Source organism: Calonectris borealis, chromosome 8 (genome assembly GCF_964195595.1).
Source record: "Calonectris borealis chromosome 8, bCalBor7.hap1.2, whole genome shotgun sequence".
NCBI lineage: Eukaryota > Metazoa > Chordata > Aves > Procellariiformes > Procellariidae > Calonectris > Calonectris borealis.
In genome coordinates, this window is record NC_134319.1 from 18,438,982 (window position 1) to 18,462,789 (window position 23,808).

At 36.6% G+C, this 23,808-nt stretch overlaps 1 protein-coding gene across 5 annotated transcripts in view; it reads left to right on the forward strand.

The window, feature by feature from the left end:
- The window catches only part of ZNF326 (zinc finger protein 326), a 29,939-nt gene extending 6,388 nt beyond the window's left edge, over window positions 1–23,551 (forward strand). For 3 of the 5 annotated variants that reach the window (XM_075156248.1, XM_075156250.1, XM_075156252.1), the window contains 12 exons: window positions 619–745; window positions 2,813–3,218; window positions 5,910–6,108; window positions 7,895–7,929; window positions 8,873–8,960; window positions 11,335–11,449; window positions 12,501–12,648; window positions 12,981–13,080; window positions 14,438–14,568; window positions 15,562–15,657; window positions 22,595–22,633; window positions 22,826–23,551. In XM_075156248.1, coding sequence (XP_075012349.1) covers window positions 619–745; window positions 2,813–3,218; window positions 5,910–6,108; window positions 7,895–7,929; window positions 8,873–8,960; window positions 11,335–11,449; window positions 12,501–12,648; window positions 12,981–13,080; window positions 14,438–14,568; window positions 15,562–15,657; window positions 22,595–22,633; window positions 22,826–22,990 — 1,649 coding nt within the window. In that variant the 3' untranslated portion in view covers window positions 22,991–23,551. The remainder of the gene's footprint in view (window positions 1–618; window positions 746–2,812; window positions 3,219–5,909; window positions 6,109–7,894; window positions 7,930–8,872; window positions 8,961–11,334; window positions 11,450–12,500; window positions 12,649–12,980; window positions 13,081–14,437; window positions 14,569–15,561; window positions 15,658–22,594; window positions 22,634–22,825) is intronic. The other 2 variants (XM_075156249.1, XM_075156253.1) reach the window with 1 other exon arrangement.
- Window positions 23,552–23,808: the final 257 nt, after the last annotated feature.

Here is a 23,808-nt window from a genome sequence, read left to right on the forward strand (position 1 = left end):
TGTCATGAAGTGACATCAGTTCAGCCATGAAATACCAACATCTTAGTGCAGTTGGTGAACTGCAACTCAGTGTTGATTTGGGTGAATTTTTGTTTGTGCTAGATTGCAGAAAATTCTTTTCTTTGACTGTAGCCTCTGTACAGAGTCTGCAGTGCAGCATGACAGCTTGTAACCTTGACCTAAGGCCTCTGTCAATGTGAGTGAAGGTTTCATGTGTTGGATAGAGAAAGCAGATGCCTGTGAGCTGTGTGTATTATTAAAGGGAGGGAAGTGGTCTTAATTCTCCACTAACTTCTGACATGTTCTACATTGGGCTTCTCCATTTAATTCTCTTAATTTAACTTGTGTCCAAATTCCAGCTGATGAAACAATAATCCCGAGTTATCCACTACTGGGAAAAACATGAATTGGGTTTCAGTTAAGAGGTGCTCAGATAATGACAAAGACACATGGCTTCCCTAAGCACAGTGTCGAAATTGGTTTGCAACTGGCAGTTTTGTATTTTGCTTGTAAGCACTGTGGCAAAGAGTAAACTTTTTACTTAAGAATTTAAACTAGATTACTTAATAAGACTTCTTGCTTGCTTTCTTTATAAACATTTTTCTGCTCTTTTTTTAGACATGGACCGTGATTATGGGCATGGAGGCTATGGTGGCCCACGATCCATGGACTCTTACCTTAACCAATCCTATGGGATGGAGAGTCATGGAGGTGGAGGCGGAGGAGGTGGTGGTGGTGGTAACAGGTAAAATAATCCTTCAGTTGTCCCAAGAATTGATCAGATCCAATTTAAGTTTAAATCATTCTGTCTTCTAACTTAAGTGTTCCTGAGGCATGTTGTTACGATTTTGTATGAACACTTTCGTTCTGAGTCTTCATGTTCGATAAATACTGGCAAATACTAAACTGTAAGAGCTAGATTCTTGTAATAATCAGCATTTTTTTGGAAAAGTTTGGCAGTGAAACAATGCGTCTTTGAATGAAAATGGAAAAAGTTTTATTTTTCAGTAATGGCTAGCAATTTGTAGCTGATTGGCCTGACATACCATTTCTGACATAGCAGGCTAGACCTAACTGGTTTAGTGCCTTAGACTGAATCTATCAACATTCCGTTTTCAAGGAACATTTAGGGTATATTTTCTTTGGTTTGAATGTGCAGTGCTCAAATGATCTTGGTATTGAATCTGAAAGTCATGTCCAGATTATTTCATTGGCAGGTACTGGTTACACTCAAAACTGTGTGCACATTCTGGGCTGCTTTGTAAGATGGATTGGTCTAAAAATAAAAATTCTGATGCAGTGGTCTTAAAGTTGTGTATTTAATGCTAGGATACTATTACTGTTGCTCTTTCAGATAAAAACAGTAGGGAGCAGCTGATTTGATTTAGGTCTTAATATCGTATTCAAAGAAGCATGCTTTTCAGAGTAGTGATTCTATGTTGGAGGAAATAAAATGTGAAGAAAACAGATAATCTGATGGTTTTCTTGTGTGCGCCCTTGAATTCTTGTCTGGCTGTAGCCAGACTACTGTATGATTCTTGTCTGTAGTCACTGTGGTGCCACTGGGCAAGGACAGTACTAAGTAGGGAGGCTGGAGAAGTGTTGTGTTTTGCTGCACGGTTCTGTTAAACATTTTAGTTAAGTATAATTGTTTAATGAAGAACATTAAGATTGACTTAAAAGTCTGAGCAGAGATTCAGGAATGAGCTGTACCTACCATATAGTAATCTGCATATGATTGAGGTTGAATGACTACTTGAACACCGAAATGTCTCTTGCCATGTAACGTTAATATTGTGCATGGGCTCTTTCTGAAGATAGTGTCATTTCCTGTGTAGCTTTGGGTCTTCTGAGTAACATATTTTAAAATGAAGGCATTCAGTTTACTATAGATACAGTTAGTAGTTTGAGTCTGTTCTAGTTTATATTTTATCAGTCAAGGGGTTGTGTTTCCCAACTCCTGCTGAATTACCTTATTATAACCCTGCAGGGACACTAATGTGTTTCCCTACGAAGTGGTTACAAATATTGATGATTTCTAGCCTGACTCTTCCCCCCCAGGCAAACAAACTCTTGATAAATAACTAAAGATTTCAGCTCCTTGTTACTCTACTCTGAAATTCCAAGGACTGTTTTAGTGTCCACTGTGCATGCATTGGGTAGACTTTCAAAATCCTAAGTTGCTAGACTTAATGGTCTGCAAGTGAAAGCTGGATACACTGAAGATCATGAACTCTTTGATTGGAAGACTGAATTTTACAGGGAAGAAAATTTCCAAAAAGTACAAATATGAGTGGAAGAGCACGTGTGTTTTTTCTTTTCAAATTAGAACTGTGGGATGTTTAAGACTCACAAGTGTACCACTTAAAAAAAAAAAGATTTTTTTTTTTTCTTAGTTCAGAACTAAGCCGCCTTTTAACTGCTGTTTAACTGTTAGAATATGAGGGCATGATTTTGAAGAAAGGAGAGTTTGACTAGCCTATGAATGTCTGCAGGTGATTATTTTCGTGAGACTAGGGCTGGGCTCTAATAATGTTTTAGTAAATAAATGTTGCTGAAAATTTTAAGTAAACAAAGTTCAGACATACTGAACTTTAGAATTGTTTGTAGCAAAAATGGCTCAGATAGCTTTCTATCTGGTCATAGTGTGATTTGCCCAGCCCTAATCAAGATTAAACAATAACACAACTGTACGGACCAGTATAGTAATAAATTGATTTTAGTTGATAAATGTCAACTGATAACTTGTCTTTTGAAATGTATAACATTAGTAAGCTTACTTTTTTTTCTCCTCACTGTGCAACTTTTCCAGGTTTGGACCTTATGAGTCTTACGACTCCGGGTCTTCTCTGGGTGGGCGAGATCTGTACAGATCTGGCTATGGTTATAATGAACCCGAACAAAGCCGCTTCGGAGGTAGTTATGGTGGTCGATTTGACAACTCCTACCGGAATAGCCTTGACTCTTTCGGAGGTAGAAACCAGGGCGGGTCTAGCTGGGAAGCACCTTACTCCCGTTCAAAATTGAGGCCTGGGTTTATGGAGGACAGAGGAAGAGAGAGTTACTCTTCCTACAGCAGTTTTTCTTCACCCCATATGAAGCCTGCACCTGTAGGCTCTCGGGGGAGAGGAACGCCTGCTTATCCTGAAAGTGGATTTGGAAGCAGAAACTATGATGCTTTTGGAGGACCATCAACAGGCAGAGGCCGAGGCCGAGGAGTAAGTACAGAATCTTTTCAGATTCTTTTCACTAGACACTCTTTTAAACCCTTTCAAGACCACTGCTTTAAAATGAATGCACTGTTCAGTACAGTGTGGGTTTTTTGTCCAAGCAAACTATCATGGTTGACAATGTTGTTTACCCCCTTGAAGCTGTCTTCAAGTAGAACCCAGTCCCTCTTTCTGTTGAAAGTAATGAGTAATAGAAGACTAGTTGATAAGGTTTGTTAAATCTCTCCTTTTGTTTGAAAGGTGAAGATAAAAGTAATAGGTTTGGTCTAAAAGGGATTAAAAGGACTTGCATTTTTCCTTGTAAACACTAGCATCTTTGCTGCTGGTGGGGAAATTCTTGAATATTGTAAAAGTTTAATTCAAAGTCTTTTGAAGTTTTGAGTAGGTTAAAGGTGCAATGTATAAGCAAAAAATAAAACCCAGGTTGTGAATGCTAGAGTAGTTTTTGTTTCCTGTAAAGGTAAAAGATTAGCTAATTCTTTAATATGTTGAACACATGCTTTATCAAACATCAAGTCTTCTTTTAAACTTAATTCTTACTCTGACTTGTGTATTGGAAGGGTGATGGGGAGGAAATGGCAAAGGTGGGTGGTTAGCAGTTACAGTGATTCTTTTTCAAAATTAAAGCATGGTTAAAGGGGCATCATCAACTTGAAATCAGGTCCTTTCACACAATTGAGATTAATTTCTAGATAGTGTGCCTAGTGCTGTTACTTGTATTCATTTTGTTTTGAAGACTTACGTTCTAACTACTTTTCAGTGGATTCCTTTCCAGTGTAGGATGTAAAACCTGTATGTCCAAGAAACAGCAAGGTTAACTGTACACAAAATAGTGGATCACAGTTTGGAGAAGTAATGCTTGATGTTAAATGAGCTAGGGGGAAAAAAAATACAACAGAAGAGAATAAAAAAAAAATCCTGACAGAATTACTAACTTTAAGTTGATGGTGTCCCTTTATCTTGGTTTTATAATCCCAATTCTGATTTTTTTTTTTTTTTTTTTTTTAAGCACAAAGAATTCAGTGAACACTTTTCTGCCTAGGTGTAACTTATCTTTTAAAATTCTTAAGCGTGCCATATTTCTTTGGGAAGCAATTCTTTAATATTAAACCATACAACTTGTTTGTAGCTTGAAGTGTAGAGGAAGATTATTTTTTACTGGGTCTTTTAAATGCCTAATTGTGTGGTGGTTTTGTTCCAGAAAGTCTACTTTGCAGCATTCTTGAGTACTGTAGTTGCCATGTTCAAATTTTAGCTCAGATTTGCACAGGGCTGCTAGCTAGCATGTGGCATGGTATGAGAAATAGATTCTAATCTTTGTTTCTCTGCTTGTGAAGCTGAAAGTGTTAGGTTCTTAAGCTTGGATGCCATCCTTTCAGAACTCATTTAGATCTGAAAGTTTTGTGCAGAGTTACAACCAAGTAGCCTTATTTCTTTTTTGTTTTCCTTTTGAAACTTATCTTTTTAGTCTTTTATGTAATAAAGGAGAATGTAAAGGCTAAACTACTTACCATATGTAAAATGCATTGCACCTTTAATAGATAGACTGTCTGTTTTAAAAAAAAAAAAGTACTTGAAATTATCCAAGTGCATACTTCATGTCAAATTTACATGTGTACAGTGTAAATGTACATGCTAGGTAGTTCTATAACCAGCTCAACTAAATAAATTAACATGGAGATCTTGTGCATGGACTTCTGGTTAAGAAAAGTGCCCATTTTGGTACATTCTGTCTTGTCATTTAAAATTCGCTTAAAAAAAAGTCATACTTATCACGCAGTATGTTGGAGTTATTTTTATGTTCTTTTAACTTTGATAGTGTAATACTAATTCTCTTGTCATGGCAATACAAATATTTCTGCTTATCCAAGTCACCCATCCAGTCAGTGGGCTCTCTTCTGCCCTTTATTAATCAAATAATTGAGTTAATATTACGAAGTATGTTAGTGCTTTTGAAAATATTGCAGCTACCTAAATTCTCCCTCTTCAGATTACTCATTCCATACCTTCAGAGAGGTAACTTTGATAAACAAGTGTCCAGAAATGACTGTACAGCATTTTAGAAATAATAGAAAGGTTTAGTCTTTCAGCTGAATTTTCATTCCTATTGCTGCCATGTTTTTGTATTGCTCCCTCCAGGCCCAATTTTTAAATTCTGAATTTATTGAATTCAGTGGAAAGATAAGTAGAAGGAAGAATGAGCTTCCTTCAATTAATCGCTGCTCCACACTGGACAACCTTCTTTACTCTGTTTTCTAATCATTTGGCATAATGACGCTTTTTTTTTTTTTTTTAATATGACTGCTGTCTAAAGTGTCGAAAACTGGATTGGTTAGGTCTGTTTTTTCCCAGAGGGAGAAGTCATTCGTCATTTAGAGAATCTGAAGAGAGGAGCCAAGATGTTAGGCTGAGATATGAACTCTGATAGACATGTTCATTGTCTGGACAATGGTTCTGAATAAGCAGAAACACAGTTTATACATATGTATTCATTCTACTGGACAAACACCCACAAAGCCATTGCACAACACAACATCAAACCAGGAGCTTAAATTTCCCCTGCATTTTGCTCTAGAACACAAGTTTTACTTAGTTCACCGTATTATTGTACCAAGTAATTGTTTTATTTCTATTGATTTCATATACTAATACCTTTCTCTTGATTTCACAAATTTTCAGCATATGGGAGACTTTGGAGGAATGCACAGACCTGGAATTGTTGTTGACTATCATAACAAACCCAGTCCTGCAGCAGTTGCTGCAAGAGGAATAAAAAGAAAAATGATACCGCAGCCATATAACAAACCTGGTGGGACATTTATCAAGAAACCCAAAATGACAAAACCTATTTTGAAGCTGAGCCAGAAAAAATCACCTAGTAAGTAAGAAGTGCCAAAATTCTGAAGTTAAAATTACTATTTTTTTTATTCATTAGGAATTATTTAGTTTTAATATTCAGAAAGAGGGCTGTATGTGCTGTTTTGTAATTCTTCATTTTCTACCTCTGAAGTACTCCACAACAGATTTTATGAATTTACTCTTCTAACTCTTCTACTGCAAAGATAATTTGCTGAAGGAAGTTGAGTATTTTGATGTGTTCAAGTGTGTGCTGCTGAAGACTATTTCATTGTCTTTGTCATTTCATAGACTTTATAATGATACGTCCTGGAGGCAAATTTTCACCACTGAAAATAATTTCAGATCTCAGGTTGCTTTAAGTGGCAGTGCCTGACAAATACTAAAATGTGCCCTTGCACGAGCCTGGCCCCGCTGTCCAAATACTTTGACGGATATAAAAATTAGCACATCAACTGCAATGCAGCTAAAATAAAGGCATAAGATGTGGGTGAAGAGGAGAGGGAAAAGGAGGCAAACTGAGAAAACAGTGAAAATTGTTACAGAATAATTTATGAAAGGCTATAATTGTAAATGCAATGCAGTAATTAAGAGAAGAACTGGAAATATGATAGATAACTGGAAATATAAATTGCGAAGTATTAGCGGTGCTTGGTTTGTTTAGCTTCCCTAAAGATATCCTACAACTCTAATAATTTTGATATTGCAGCCAAAGCTGGAGAAAATCACTAATGAGGTTTGAATAAATTACTTGCTTTGAGGGAATGTAAACTTGAGTATTAAATATTATAAAAGGCATGTACAGCAGTCAATTTTTAGTTTTTTGTGCTTGTAATTTCCTCAGTAATTTGGATCTGCAGTGTTTCATATAGTTTGGTTTCAAATCACACCTGAAAAAGCTCAAAAGCTTGCAAGGTAAATGCACAGACTTGGCAGAAACTTCCACATGAAAATTTTACTTTTGATTTTGTAATTCTAGTTACACTACTGTGTATTACAAAACTGTTCCCTTAACTTTAACTTCAAGAGTACTGTAAAAATTTCAGGCACTGGGTGTATAAAACACATTCCTCTGCCCTTTTGTACAGGGAACATTATTGCTGGACTCACCAGCTTTGCCGTGATGAAATGGGTCTGTAAAATACATATCCAGGTATATCAAAGAATGTAATCTCAAAGGTCTCCCTCTTAGCTCTTCTTCTTTCAGTACTTTTGTAGGTTCCTCTTTTCTAAACTACTTTCAGACAGAGCACTTCTAGTTTATTATCTGTTTCCCCTCATTGATTTCCACAATCCAAGGACCAATGTACTACATAAGATTGAAGTTACTTTAAGAAGTGGAGTAGATAGCGCCTTCTAGAATGTCCTTTTAATCAACCTGTCCTGTGGCTTTGAGATTGGGTGGTTTGATACAATTTTCTGAGACTTGAACTGAAAGATGCTCTAAGCAATATCATGGAGTTGAAAACTAAGAAGTGGGTAACAACTAACAGAAAATTGGATGCAATCGGTATACAATAGATGTATGAAAATAGATCTCAAAATTACATTGTTCTTTCATTCTTGACTTTCTTCGGTTTTGGAGTTAGATATAGGTGATTGCTTCTAGAAGACTATTTAGTTTATATTCCTAAGAATAACTGATTTTACATTTAGTATTATTACTAAAATGTGATAAATTGTAGATGTAGACGGTCCTAGCTGCATAACAAGCTGAATTTTTTTCCTAAATATATTATTGCCTTAAAATGAATTGACAGTGACAGCACTTTTGCAGTATTTATTTCTTCCTCGTTTTATCTTTATAGACATGAAGACATCTTTCCAGGATTCTACTATAGAGGTAAAAATTCCCAGAATTGGAAAGTTTTTGTGATTCTTTCAGAAGTTTGCACGGTATACCTTAAGATGAGTAATTATTAAGCTAGAGTTATAAAAATTAAGCACTTAACTATATAAATTTTTCTAAACTTAATTTTTTTTCTTCACTTTATCTAAAACTGTCTTATTTTGGTGGCAGTCTGAAATCCTTACTGATTTTGAGTGAAAGATACAGCTTATGCAGATAGCCTGGAAAATGAATTTTAAAGTGGATTTGTAGACCTTACCTATTCTTGTAATGCACGGAGAGCTGTCATACGAACGCTTCTCATGTTGTCATAGCTAGTCAGCCTGAATTCATACACCTGTTACTGCTTAGGTGGGTTGAGAAATTAAAAAATGACAGGGAGATTACTAAACAGCAGTGAGGAAGAATGGATAAGGCATAAGACACATCAAGGAGAGAGGGTAAATAAAAAAAGAACCAGTGTTGACAGGTGTTCCCTGATAGGGTACAAAGATTAGTTCCCACCTACAGAAAGATCAGTTGCAACAATATGTGAGAATGTGATTAGTAAGTTAAGTGTGTATATATATCCAGGTCCCATGTTGAAAGACTGGAATGATATTTTCCTTCTTTTTGAGTGGAGGTATTAACATAGTACCAACTAAGTATTTAAAAGTTTGAATTGGAAGTCAGAATATTTATGTAGAAGACAGAATTTTGATGTGAAACTAATTCACAAAGACTTAAAGGCATTAAGGAGGAATGCATAGCTTGAAGTGTTTGTACACTGAATCTAACTAGATATTCATTTTGCTTTCTTCCGTTGTCATATTTGACAAAAATAACAAGTAACAGGTTATTGGAAATAAAGTAATTTGCATTGTCTTTTTCTGGATTTAGAATGGTGTTGTTTTGTTGGGTTTTTTCCTTACAAAATTTATGGATTTGACTTTATTAGGAAATTGAAGTGGACACAAGTGGAGCAGTTGTTATATATGAAGACTTTACAAGAGATGCTTATGATCTTGGATATCAGACTTTTGGAGGTAAGTCAGTTTGCTTTGTCAGGTAAGGTATTGTAGGTATTGTATTTGTGTGACTTTGAGTGAATAGATTTAGTAAGCCTGTATGTATGATCTCTAATATTTACTGAGTAGCATGACTTTTTTTTTTTTCCCCAAGAGTTTATAAATTTAGGCCATGGAGATGATTGTTTGTAACACCCATCCATCACTTGTTTTGTTCCGTACATGCTTATTGTCTCTCTGCTTTCTGATCATCTCTGTATGTTGTTGTTGTTTGACTTGTTTTAATTTTTGTGAAATTAATGTAAGTGGTCTTCTATACTGACTGCCATTCCATTGCTTAAACGTCGTTTATCCCACCAGTTCCTCACCCATACCCTATTATTTATCTCACTAGCTGATCAACCTCACCCTTAAGTCCTAGGTGAGTCACTTTTATAAAAGTGGATTTAGTTAACTCGGAGAGCTGCTCTCAAGAACACAGGGTCTATTTCATGTGCAGTCTTAATGAAACGGGTTAATTATTAGTTTACATAAAATCAGTTAAAGTGTATATTAACTCTAGTGATTTCAAACACATACACAAAGAAATCCAATGTTAAGACAAACTATTTTTAGTCCCCTTTCCCTTGTGTGCTGTCCTATTGCATATGTAGTCTAATCTGACGGTAAGAAGTGCTGGAAATTTGCAGCCAACTGATTAGAGTTTCTTTTCTTGAAATAGTAGTACATTTTTAATTTTTTTAATTGTGTGGGTTTTTTAATTTTTAAAAGTTTGCATAAGTGCACTGAAGGAAAGCGGGAGCGTCACTGGGGAGTTTATATGTAGATTCAGGCTTCCATTCCTCAGCTTGTAACAGGACAGGCACTTGAATTTGTGAGCTTGAGGGGTAAGATATAGGCCATTTCACTCCACAGAATGTCATACTGGATGATTTTTACAGCAGTCAAACAAGTGATCTCTTGCGCGTTTCCAGGGTCAGTGGTAAGGCACTGAGTGAAATTTTAAATCCTGACATCAGTAATGGGAATTGCCTCTGTGGGTGGGTGTTTGTTTTTTGTTTTCAAATTGAATTAAAAAAACAAAAAAAAATCTTTTGGATAGGAGTTTTTCTCCTCTGTGGATCAGAGTAATTTTTGAAACTGTTTGCTACAAAATGAAAAACCTTGGGGATGAAGTGTAAGCTGTTAGTTGGTGGAAATGTTTTCAGTACTCAGTGACACTTCCAGACCCATAGAGTTTTTTGCAAGTCATTTTTTTTTTTTTTGCATTATGCTGCTGTATGTTCTTTTCTGTTGCTATTGGGATGGAGGCAGATTTTATGGAGGCTGACCTCTCTCCTAAGGTTGAACTGCAAAAGAAAATTGAGTGATCCTCTTTTTCCTGCTCTAAAACTACTCACTGAATAATGTTCTAATTGTTTCCCTTTGTCCATAGGCTTTTAAAGCAGACATAGGAAAGGCAAACATAAGTACACTTATGCAAAAAGTCAATGTCCTTAGAAGTCTTTAATGTTGTAAAACTAATTTCTAGTCACTTATTTGTTGCGCTCTTACTTACATGCCAGGTGATAATTTAATGAAGTTGTTCCTTGAAGGTTTGGTTGGGTTTTTGTTGTGTGTTCGTGGTTTGTGTGGTGGGGTGTTTTTGGTGTTTTTTTTTTTCCTTCAGCTGGTTCTTCTTTCACTGGTTTATTTCTTCAGCTAAAAATCTTTGGAACATTCTTCTGTGAAATCAAGCTAAGTCTAGTGGGGAAAAAATAATAAAGTTGTTGAAGTTCAGATTGGGTTCCATACCTTAATGAAACACTGCCTTGTCTCCTTTATGAGAACCTTTGCTTTTGGTTTTGGAAACTGCCTTCTCAGCAGAAGAGAATGGCTTTAGACAGTTTCTTTTTATGTAAGGGGATTGTAGCAATGGTGTTCTAAAACCATGGAGAGTTTTAAATAATGTGTTTCTCCCCATGGACCCCCAGTACCCTTCCCTGGTCATTTACTTGAAGAGGCCTTTAATAACTAGGCATAGGGTTTGCTTTAACTCTGAATTTCCTTACTTTTATGAGTGTAATCTAGAGTGTAACCCCTAAACTACTAAGTTAGCATTGTTGGAAGCAAATGTTTAAATTGGTTGTCTTTAGAGGAGGAAAACAAAGCAAAACTTCTATGGCATTTAAATAAGCCATTGAACCACTGTGGTATAGGGTCTTTGCATTTTAAGGTATTTGTGGAGGAGACAGGGAAGATGGATACTTTGACTGGGGTTTGGGGTTTTTCTGGTTTTGGGTGTTGGTTTGTTTTGGGGTTTGTTTTTTGTTGGGGTTTTGTTTTTTGTTTTTGTTTTTTTTTTTTTTTTTTAAGAACATAACATTTTAAAATCCTTCTACTGTATGTTAAGATGGCAAAGGAGAAGTTAAAAGTGAGGAAGAAGAAAAGCGGCGAATTGAGGCCAGAAGAGAGAAGCAAAGGCGTAGAAGGGAAAAAAACAGTGAAAAATACGGTGATGGATACAGGTTTGTGCTATAACTTCTGTCTTGTGTGCAGTGTTTTTCTTCCCCTTTTTACTTCTGTAAGAATATGTCTTCTTTCCTGAAAGACCCTTTGGACTGATTTTAGGAAAATAAAATGCAACGAAGAAACCACCAAAAAACCTACTCCCTGCCACCCTCCAAACCCCCCACCCCCAAAACAAACCCAAAAAACTAACCCAAACAAACAAAAAAACCTCAAACCAAAACCCAGCGCCCAAATCATGTGGCTTGGAAGACTGGATGTTTCACTGGGCCTCTGCTGTATCAGAAATTACACAATTTCCTAATCCCTTCTCCCCCACAAGTGCATCAGTGCACACTTGAGAAGCAGCTTAGAATGGTACTGCTTCTGAAGTATATATTTCAGTTAAATATTCATGCTGACTTAATAAGCTGTTAGAAATTGACTTTATTCTGGTTTTATATGTATGGTGAGCTATTTTGTAGCAAAAATAAGCAGATAGTTCTGTAACTTTTCTTAGTCTTGCCACAGCCCAGCGGGCTAATGGCCAGCACTGTTCAAAACTGTTCTGTGTCAGTGCAGTATATGATCATAGCATCAGTGCCTTTTCCTCATTGTACTGATGAGGCCATATTTCCTTATAAAGATTATATAGTTTTCTATGGAAAATGAGCTTTAAATCAATTCTTTTGACTATTTGTAGTTAGGAAATTGTGGACTGGCTTGACTATTAGAAGTACTACAAAAGGTGACAGAAACTAGAGAGCTATGATAGATACACTCACAGAATAATGTGGCTTTTGAATGGCTAGCTTCTGATTTCAGCAGCTTTCATCCTCTGCATAGATAATTCATAGATAATTCTGAGACTGGCCTGATTTATATTTGGTTCTTGTAGCAGTACCCTTCATAATGGTACTGGAATTTTTTTTTCTTACTCACTTAGGCTTCTTTAAAGAATGCTTTTCCCATTCCTTTTCTGATTAGGTTTGTCAAGTCCTCATACTTCTGAGGAGAGAAGGAAAAAAGTTTCTTTAATGGTAATATTATTTAATGTATTTCTCTTGATAGGATGGCATTTACTTGCTCATTTTGCAAATTTCGAACGTTTGAGGAAAAAGAAATTGAGTCACATCTGGAGAGTGCAGCTCACCAGGAAACATTGGATCATATCCAGAAGCAAACGAAATTTGACAAAGTAGTGATGGAATTTCTTCATGTAAGACAACTGTTTTTTGATTTATATAATACTTTTACATTAGAGTGTAGTTACAATTTACCATTTATCTTCAAAATGTGCTTAATTTATCTTCGTTATTCGTTTTGCAGATGACTTTTGACACAGCACATATTAGTAAAAGCTGAAGCAAATTCAGAGTCTGTAAAATAGCATTACTTTTACAATTAAAAGTAGTGGCTTAAGAAGGACAGCAATTAATTGCTATTTATTACAGAGCTCTTCTGAGTAATATTTTAAGTATAGGTGCCTACTGGAATATAAACAATCGTACATTGAGTGTGTTACAATTTTTTTTTTCTGATTCTCTGTAGGAGTGTATGGTGAATAAATTCAAGAAGACAGCTATGCGTAAGCAACAGACAAGTAACCAAACAGAAAATGCTCAAGCTGCTGAAAAAGATATAATGGAAGGTGAGTAATGCTTTTTATGTGAAAGTGCATGCTGTGGAGCTCTGCTTGTCCTTTTCTCCTTTCATTCTTCTTCAAATTTGATAAAATGTTTGGATTAAAATGATTAGTTTTCACGCCTCTTCTGTACCTGGTTGGGATTCCTTGCTTCATTTTGCTTATAATGTGGAATGTAAGCACAATGGGACATAGCATTATTTATGTTTGCTATCCAGGTAGCCTTGTCAGGAAGTAAGATAACATTGTGCTAGGTACTTGACAAACAGAATTATGTGGGCTTTGCCACAGTCTTATTCAGTATAATGCTTGAGGACTGGCAACAGGTGGATGCAGATAGATTGAAAGAGAGTGTGTAGTAAAGCAGTAAGGTGATAATGGTCAAATATGATGGCAAGGATCTGGATAATGTAGGGCATAGTTGCTGTGGTTTTGAGGGACACTGACAAAAAGAGGAGTTTGAGCACTTTTTTGGCTACCCAAGATGCATCTTGGCCTGAATTTTTTTCCCCTTGGCTGTCCTGCAGGCAGTTTTCTAGAGCATTTTGTGTGTCCCTACCTTGCTATGCCATATCCTTCCACTTTATCCTTTACTTGAGGACTTTCAAAAGATGTGCTAGGGGGACATCTTTTGAGTACCTTTACTTTAGGCAGTAACTGTATTTAGATATTACCTTAATTTGAATTTAAATGCGAAAAGCTACTTAAAAATGGATATAGCTGACATCTTAACAATCTCCCAAATTCTTTTTGTGTACTTTCCTTAAGTACTGCAGGGCCTGTTTGCCTTTATGATCAGAATGATCGGTTGGCAAGGTAATATTTAAATTTGCAAGAGGAATTGGATTCATGTGGTTCTTCCTGGTGGTGAGGGGAGGCAAGGAAATAAATCAGTTGCTCTTATGAGGGGTAAGGTAAATCCAACTGCTTTGGTGAAGCTTCATTTCTTGTATCAAAATGTGTATTATTAAGAATATTAGTTATTGTTGATTTTAAATAGGTGGCATTTTTGTACATTAAATAGCTCAATTTGATTTTTGTATCAGTTTTATTTCCCTCTACTTAGGCAGGTAGGTGTTCATATATCATAACTCAGGCAGCAAACATAATTGCCTGGGTCTCATATGTAGTCTATGGAGAGAAGGAGTAGGGAGTGTCCAAGTGAAAAACATCTTCCTTCAAGATTGCCTCCAGAGAGCCTAATTTTCATGCCTGAATTTGGGTGAATAGTCTCCTGTGGTTGAGTTTGACATGTTTAACAACCGAGAGCTCTAATTTTTTGGTATAAAACAACCAATCCCCTCTTCCACTTCCCTAGAATAACAGATTTTGTGTTAATGATTTCTTGCATCTTCTTTGGCAGGGGTTACTGCTGATGACCATATGATGAAAGTTGAGACTGTTCACTGCAGTGCTTGCAGTGTGTATGTTCCTGCATTACACAGTTCTGTTCAGCAGCACTTAAAATCTCCTGATCACACAAAAGGAAAACAAGTAAGATATGACATTTTATTTAAAAAAAAAAAAAAAAAAAAGCAAGCATAATCTAACAGTAGGTGAGAAGTGCTATGGTACTCGGTGCAAGTAATTTCTAAGTTCTTGTTGGTATTGTTCTCTAGAAAGCTAGAATGTCCTTGTTACACTTTGTAAACATAATGTCTCATGAAGTAGCCAGCACTTAAGCACCCCCAGTTGATGAAATGTTGGTGTGCTTAATAGCTGGCAGTAGTAAGTCCTGAGAAGGTTACTAGGAATGACTTTTTTATTTTATCAGAATTTTTTCTACTGTCATTAAGTGTTGGAAAGATTTTGTTATTCAAATTGCAAAACACAGTACATATATTTTCAGCAAACAAACCTGGTGTATTTTTTTTTTGCTTGGCTACTATCTTTTTTATTTGAAGAAAAGGGAGAGCAGAGTAGTATGGAATTGGTCCCTGTTAGAATTTATAATGATACACTTTTAAGGTTGGTAGAAGGGTTGAAAGAGTAGTGTGAGTGGAAAAAAATCATGGTTGTCATAGTAAGCAAGACTGCCAAAGTAATGTTCTGTTTATATATGAGCTTCTGTGATTATGGAATATCATAGAATAGTTTGGGTTGGAAGGGACCTTTAAAGGTCATCTAGTTCAACCCCCCTGCAATGAGCAGGGACATCTTCAACAATATGTTAGGCTGTGATGAAAAAGCGTGCATGTTATCTGTAGATGAGAATGGGTAACTGTGGCTGTAGACAGGTGCGTGTTTGTAGTTCATTATATAAGCAAGATGTGAATATATCTTTTGATTAAGCTAAAGCAACAAACTATAAACACTACCAAACTTCATTGAGCTTATTATGTGGTTTGGACTTAAATGCTAATAATGAGCATTTCATGCTGTAATACGTTCATTATTTTCCTTTCAGAAACTTACCATGAATTCGAATTTGTGTGACAATTGGAATTAGGTGCATGATAATTATTGACTGTAAAATTTGTTTCCTAGGCCTACAGAGAACAAATAAAAAGGGAGAGTGTTCTTACTGCCACCAGTATCTTGAATAATCCTATAGTCAAGGCACGATATGAGCTGTATGTGAAGGTAAGATGCAAATGGAAAAAATGTCATCTGTAACGTTTGCTATACCACTATTTCCTCCATGCTGATGGAGTTTAACCTCAGTGCTCTGTCTTCTGTTACTGCCTTCTAGGTAGCTCACAGATTGAATATACTTTTAACGTATTTTACCAGTCTCAGATAACTTCATTTGCAGAAAAAATTACCACCTTCAGATTTACCAGCTTTTTGGTTTTTGTTTACCATTTATATGTGTATCTAGTAAATTTTTAATGAGATGCTCTTATAAAAAAATAATCAAGCTTTAGGAAAGCATCAGTAGTGTCTTTAACTCTATACATAATTCTAACTGTAGAGCACAAAACACTTTACAAATGAGTCAATCTTAACAGTTAGAAGCAAAGGCTCCAGTGTGTGGCTTTGTACTAAAGTACAGCGCACGCACTACTCAGCTACGTTTTTTCCATTGAATTTCTAGGATTCATGGCAGCATACAAAAAATGAAAGCTTACAATAGTAGTTGTCATGATCAGATAATTTAAAAGGCATGGTACCCTATGTTGCAGTTGCATGGCCCAAGAAACATATGTGAATTCATTTTAGCCACATGTGTTTTTTTTTCTTCTGGGCCAGTGAAGTGGCCCATAGTTGTCTATTTCTGGTAGTTACTTTTAATTGGTTTATAATTTTGCCTGTGCCTAAACAATAGATTCTTTCAGACAAAGCAATATTGTGTTCCAGAAATATGACAAGGTATGAGCCAATGCAGAAGTTAATTGTGATTTAAAATGTCAAATTAGTCATGTCCTGCAAAATTGGTTGGGTGCGTGAATCAGTTTCAGACAACTGTTCTATATCTGTTAAGAAAACGTAGCAAAGGACCAGATACACAGCCTGGAGTACCTGCATTATTTCCAGCCATCTCTTCTGGTATTCCATGTGGCCTGGTACAGCCCCCTAGTGGAGGATTGGTAAAAGGGGGAACGAAAATTTGCCATTCTGCAGTTGGAAAACTGAGGAAGATAAAATTTGCAAGATTGTCTTTGCAAGGAGACCACTGACCTTTTCAGAATGCCTAGCACTGGTATTTCCTGGGGTGGATTGAACTTAATGCACTTGTTTAGCCTGGAGAAGAGGAGGCTGAGGGGAGACCTCATCGCGCTCTACAACTACCTGAAAGGAGGTTGTAGCGAGGTGGGTGTTGGTCTCTTCTCCCAAGTAACTAGCGATAGGACAAGAGGAAATGGCTTCAAGTTGCGCCAAGGGAGGTTTAGATTGGACATTAGGAAAAATTTCTTTACTGAAAGAGTGGTTAGGCCTTGGAACAGGCTGCCCAGGGAAGTGGTGGAGTCACCATCCCTGGAGGTATTTAAAAGACGTGTAGATGAGGCCCTTAGGGACATGGTGTAGTGGGCATGGTGGTGTTGGGTTGACGGTTGGACACGATGATCTTAGAGGTCTTTTCCAACCTGTATGATTCTATGATTCTATGATTCTATGATTCAGCAGCACCTGTTCAGTGAGATATATCTGGCTTCTGGTTATGCAAATCCCTCTCATCCTTATCCAGATGTGTAATCAACAGCAGACTGAAGGAGTCTAGTTTTATTATACAGCATGTGATGAATCAGAGTGTGCGATGCATGCATTTGGTGCCTGCGGCTTCCAGGAGAGTGGGAAATCCTTGTTACAGCCAAAAATAGCTTGCTTTGAAATGAAGGGCAGACTGGCTTGGGGAAACACCCCTCCTTACCCTCCAACCAAAAAAACCAACCAACCAACCAAACAAAAAAAACACCCAAAAACCCCAAACCCAACATTGTTTTGGAAAGTGTTGTCTATCCTGCATATGCAGCGTGGAAGGAGGAAATTCAGAGCAGGGAAGACTCTGCGAGGCTGTTGCAAAGGCAGGTCGTCAACATCACAAATGCCTTTGACAAAAGAAGAAGAAAATCGCAGGTCAGCAACTCCTCATTTTTATGCATCCCTATTGATACAGTTTGACATGAGCAAAAAAGATTAAAGGTGTGTGTTTTTTTTTTCCTTTTCTATTACACTGCTGGATTTCTGTGTGCATATTGGGAAGTTTGTTCTTTTAATATGTGGCCTAGAAGAGGTGCATATCCCAAATAGAGTTGAATTAGAGAAAGTTCTTTTTCTGTTGAGGCCAATACTGCCTTCTAGAACCACACCCTGCCGAGAGTAGTAGTCATCCACCTCTTTACTACAACCAGTATTTGGGACCCACCTTCCCCCATTGTGTGAAAAATTCTGCTTAAGCCATTTTGGTCGCCCCATGGAGCTCCTGCTTGGAGGATGACAATTTAATGCAATTTGGGTTGATTGGCTGGCTGACACCTGGCAGCAGGTGATCAATTTTGAGGATATTTGCTGCGTGTTGCATTGTGTAAGACCTTCCAAGGTTGAAAGCTCTGGGTAATGTTTGACTGAAAATGAGGGAGTGGATCATGACTTCTGGTCTGGAGTAAGCTAATTGACAGTCAATAACAATTGCTGTTTTACTTGGGACACCTTGGCTACTTTTTTTGAGTAGAACGCCATTCTATCTGTGACTTATTCCTCTACCCAATGCTTAATGGAAAATCTCTTTTGCCCTTTGATTTAATCTTCTCTCTAACTAGACACTGCTTCACACATTGTTTGCTGTATGTGCAAAAGGAAAGAAAGCAAATAGATGCATTCATTTTAAACAAACTTACAGCTTCAAATGTGCCATTCTACAAACACTCGACTTTCATTTTTCTTTAACTACATGTTTCTAGTTTGCCCTGTGAAAAGGAAAGCAGAAAGAAAATTTTTTTTTGGCTGTAAACATTTTCAAATATTTTCATATATAACCATTTAATTATGAAGTCAGTTTTAGATTTTCAAATTTCACAGCAAAATCTTTTTAAGAAGTAAGTGCAAACTTTGTAGTATTTACCTGTACGTGCTAAATAAGTATGCATACTTGAACTGGAATCTTTCAGCTAGTTCTGTAAGCTTGGACACATCAGCTGTAGCAAAGGTGTAAAGGTTAAATCGCCCTTGGTAATTTTCACTGAGTTAAGCTATCTTTTTAATTTTTAATTTTTTTTTGACATGGTAAAGGTGCCTGTGACGTCCACTGAAAATGGAAGGATCTGTATGGAGTTAGCCTAAGATAATCCCTCATGTGTTGGGTGTGGGTTTTTTGTTTGTTTCAAGCCATTTGCAATTAATGTCCCGTCTCCACAGAAGACAGCTTCAGTAAATTAGATGATGTGGCTTTAGAAGAGCTCCTGGTGTTTCATAAAGGCTCTGATCTTTGTTACGCTTCTGGTCAGTGGCTAGAGTTATGAACAGAAAGGAAAAAAACAAAGGTCCAGATAGGTCTTGACAGGGGTTGTTAGTGCCACAGCCGATGATGAGTGCAACAAGAATCATAATGCTGGAAAATAGCGTTTCTTAAAGGTGGCCGCCTTAATTTACTAATGCAACTTCCTTGGATCTGTTAGTATTGGAATAACTCTGTCATGTGTACCATTCTTTCAGTCTTCTGCTGGACCCCACTGTTAGGACTATCATTTCCTGTATCGTGTCTTCTGTCACAAAGCACTGCTTCGGTTCCCGGTGCTGCTGCCGCTTTGGAGCTGGTGTCTGTATTGTTGGAAACTTCTCCATTCAGTTTCCAGAAAACTACTGTAGCAGAACTGAGATTTCCAGTCGTCAAAACTTGCATGTGGTTTTTATGATGCTGATGGTAAAAGATAGTGGCCATCTTTTACACTCTCTTATTCCATGATTTTTTTCGATTCCTATATTTGAAAATCTAATTCAGTGCTTAAATTAACAGCATATTGTTTGCATCCTCTCCTTTGCATGCAAGGAACCTTTCCTCTTAATCTCGTTTGATATCTTCATCACAGATATTTTAATCAAAGAACCTTGAAAGGATTGTTTCTTACCATGGCCATTCTTTTAAAGAGCCCTCTGTTTCCCCAGTGTTGGTCTTGTGTGGTACCCTTTTGTGCTTCCAATGTACTCTTTGTATGCTTTTTCAAAGTTCTTCATATCTCCTTATTCTCCTACATCCATATTGTAAAGAAGGGGGAAGGAGAAAAATCCACCACAACGCACCTGCAGGCCACTCTGAAACAATAATCTTAGAAGTTTTATGAACCTGTAGCAAGTCCCTTATAATAAGGAGGAAAAAAAGACTGTCTTGTTTCTCAGGCAAAAAGTTACCACTTGATGAAGTCATGACTGTCTCTAATTTTGGACCATTTAGAACTTCATAGTAGAATGATGTCTATGATTAAAAGCTGCTTGGATGTTGCTTAAGAGGTTGCATCATAGAGGTTGACATTTTCTGTCACTGTATCTCAGAATGGCTTCATCATGTGTATTAGTGAAGGCATTCTAAAGTTTACCAGTTAGGTAGGCAGACTTCGGTATCTTTTGGGGTCAGGTTTGTGAGACCTGTTATAAATAGATAGAGAGAGTGGTTTCTGGGGACATTTGAATCCTGAGGCTTTGATTGTAAATACCAGTTCAGTCTTAAGCTTTCTCTGCAATTTAAATATTCTAGAGACAAGGAACCCAAAGAATGCATCTCTTGGGAATAAACTACTTACCTGCTTGTGTTTTTATGCTCTGTAGGCATCATAAAGTCTTTCTGCAGCAGTTCAGTGGTGTGCCTGTGTTCTTGTTTTCTGGGTTTTTTTGTTCTGTTTTTTAAAGCCATCTGGGAAGATGTGTGGCTGTCAAAATCAACTAGCGTCAAAATTGGCTCTGCATGCTGTGCTGGATGCCTCTGATGCTACATCACTGGAAGAGAGCGCAGTTGTTAGGATCTTCCCCGTGAGGGCAGTAACTTTCTCCTTAGTTTGAGAACTTGAAAAGTGCATTTTTCTCTGAAAAAACAGTTGGGGAAAGCAACTTAATTTTTTTTTGTTATTATTGTATAGAGATCTGTTCAGCCAGAAGTAGTGTGCTGAATCCAGTTCTGCTAGGTTAGCCAGAAGCGACGTACTGTCTCCACAGGAATGAAGTGTAACAATTTTCTGTAGCTTGTCCCCAAGAGTCAGGGACAGTCAGAAGTTGTCTGCAGGAGTGTGGAAGTAGTCCTTTTAGAAGTGCGTTCTTTTAGCTACAGTTCATCATTATGCCTAGCCTAAACATGAGAGGATTTTAATCTTTCCTTTTGTGTAAGACCTATAAAAGGGCTTCTGATACCCTGTGAATCATTTACAGAGAAAGGCCACTTTTTGTTTTCTGTTGCTAGGAAACAATTCTCTCCATTAGGCCATATGAAACTCTTAATATACCTGTCTTCCCTCTGTAATGTCTACTGATGAGCATGTGTTTGAAGCTAACCAGGTGGAGTATTCTTAACTCAGTAATTAGCTTATTTCTATCTGTCTTTGGAAGTCCGTGTTCCTGTACCTAAATGTGAGTGAAAATATCTGTCTGAACCCAAGGAAAACGGCACTAGAGGCTTTGCAATCAGGAGGCCTTTCACACTTCTATCCAAAAAGGAAAGTAGACGAGTTCAATTTCGGGGAGTTGCACTAATCCTTATTGAATTAAGGTTTGGATGCTCAGTCTTTTTATTTCACGATGCTTTCCATTGATGTTGGAATTGAATTGGTTTGGGCACTTGCTTTTCCATATGTTTTTTTTCATGAAACGGTTTACTAAGCTAATAAATATTTTTGGTATTTCAATGCTGGACACTGTTACCTATTCAGTGAAATACTCCTTGGTGTTCTGTAGCCCTATGGTGCTTGACAGTAATAGTGGATCATCTAAAAATGGCATGAGTTTTAACTGAGATATGGGGTTTTCTTGTTTTCATAGGGCTCAGATAAATTATGGTAACCAGCTTTCTATGTACTTGAACCTTACCTATGAGAATCTACTTCTAAAAAAGCCAAACTTAGTACCTTTAAGAAGTTTAAATACTACCTTATTCATGGGGTTTGTACGTGGCAGCTATGTCTTTGATTAGGCTATGAGTTGTTTGGGCTCAACAGACACTACCATCTAAGTGCTGTAGACTGGCCATTACAAAGTGCATGCATGAAATTATCTAGGGACTTGGAATAACATGGTCTCAAAGAATTCTGCTTTCCTTGGGTTACTCTTTAAATCTGATTTTATGATTTGTTTTGATCTTAGAATAACAATGAAGTGAAGTTTTTGTTTAGTGGCATCTGCTAAATGTTTTTATAGCTTTCTAATTTTTTAGGCACCTGGAAGACCCTACCTGAAAAATGTAACTGAAGTAAAAATATTTATGTTTCTTTTTATAAGTAAGCAAAAAAGGACAAGGGGCCTAGTACTCAATTTTTCTTTTGGATCATCTTTTAAATAATATTCATGAAATCCCAATCCTAGTGTAGTTTGTGGTTGGTGTCATATGTTCAGATCAGACTTGCTATGTCAGATACTTGAACATGAAAGGACCTTTAGCAAAGAAACTCCTAATACTTCATGTTGTTATTCTTTATTATTTGTTGATTATTCATAGTTCTTAAATATCTGAAACAAGTGAAAGCTGAGGTATGTTTTGTACTGAATTATTTTATGAAATAGAGAAAATGTGAAACTAGAATGCCACCATATTTAAAATACTTCTGAGAAATCTGCTTGATAATTTTTCTAGATCAGCAATGGAATGAATTTCAGGCTAGGTCAATGTAATTAATTCTAGATTTCTTTAATTTACTGAAGAGTTTGCCTTTTTGATAGAATTATTCAGAGTGAATAAAAACTGTGAATAAGGAAAAGCAGAACGAAACTCTTCTGTTCAGATTTGGTTTTAATTGGGGAGAAAAAGGAAGCAGCTGTAGTTCTTAAAAATGTGTTGAAACTTAACCCTGTAATTTTAATTTACTGAACGTTGAAGTTAAACTGAAGTTTGTGTGTAGCATACTTTGGCTTTTTCTCAATGCCATTTCTACTTTCATTAAAACAGTTTATTGGGATCCCAATTTCCAGTGTGCATAAAAATGAGGTATTGCTAACTTTAAATCAAATCTGTTTTGATTTTTTTTTTGGGGGGGGGGGGGCGAGAAACACTATTAAAAAGCTGTATAAAATACCATAGCATTTCTTAGTGGCTGCCCTTTTCATTCACTGAAATGATGAGTATTATTCTATGTTTGAAATAAATATCAAAGTGTTTGTTTTCAACTTTCTGCTTCAGGGTGAAAATCCTTTTGAAATTAATGATCAGGCTCAGGAGCAGCAGACAGAAGAAGAGGACAAAGCTGATGAGCCAGTTGAGGGTGAGGAAGAAGAGGAGGAAGAAGAGGAAGAAGAAACTGAAGAACAAACTGACTTCACTTTAGACCACACTGAAGATAACTAAGTGCAAGAAAATGAAAATATATTAAGGGGGGCAAAACAGCTTTTTATTTCTGCTTTAAAGTGGCTAAGACTTTTTAATAGTCTCAAATGAAGTTGTTGAAGATTCCCCACCGTGTGCATGCATTCCATTCCGTGGAGAACTTGTTTATATAATTCCTCTGTGTTTCTGATTTTGTTTAAAATGAAATTAAGACTATTTTAGTTGAGCTTTTTATAGCAAACTGACTGTTAAAGCTGATTAAAACATTGTGTTGTATATTTTTTTAAGCATCCTATTTTTTTGATGTGTGTATTGAAATTGGATATAATAATAATTTTTGGTCTAATCAGTTGAAAAGAAAGGTGTGTCTGTGGGGTAAATACATTAAATGCTGTATGGCATAAGCTTACCATATTTACCTCTTAGTACAGAAGGAGTAACTTCAAAAATTGTGCTGTTGAGTGTGGCTGTTTTGGGGACTGCATTGCACTCTGTATAATAGAGTATGTGTTATAATATGCTTTGTAGCTTTTTGTGATAAGATGTATCAGTTTGTAGCAATAAAACACTTAAGAAATGTTACTGTTTAAAGTGTCTATAGTTAAGTATTTCCCCATGCTGACTACCGAATGGGTTTCAAATCAAATCTTGATTGATATGATTGAAATTATTTAAAATTTGTAGTTGCATCTTAGTGACTCATGTTATTTATTGCTGATTTTTGATGTATTCAGACTCCGCCTACCAGGACAGATAAGCACTTTCACCTTCATATGTGCCTAAGGGAAGCATGCTTTCAGTATATTTACGTGCTGTGCACTGTTGTCTAACTTAGAAAT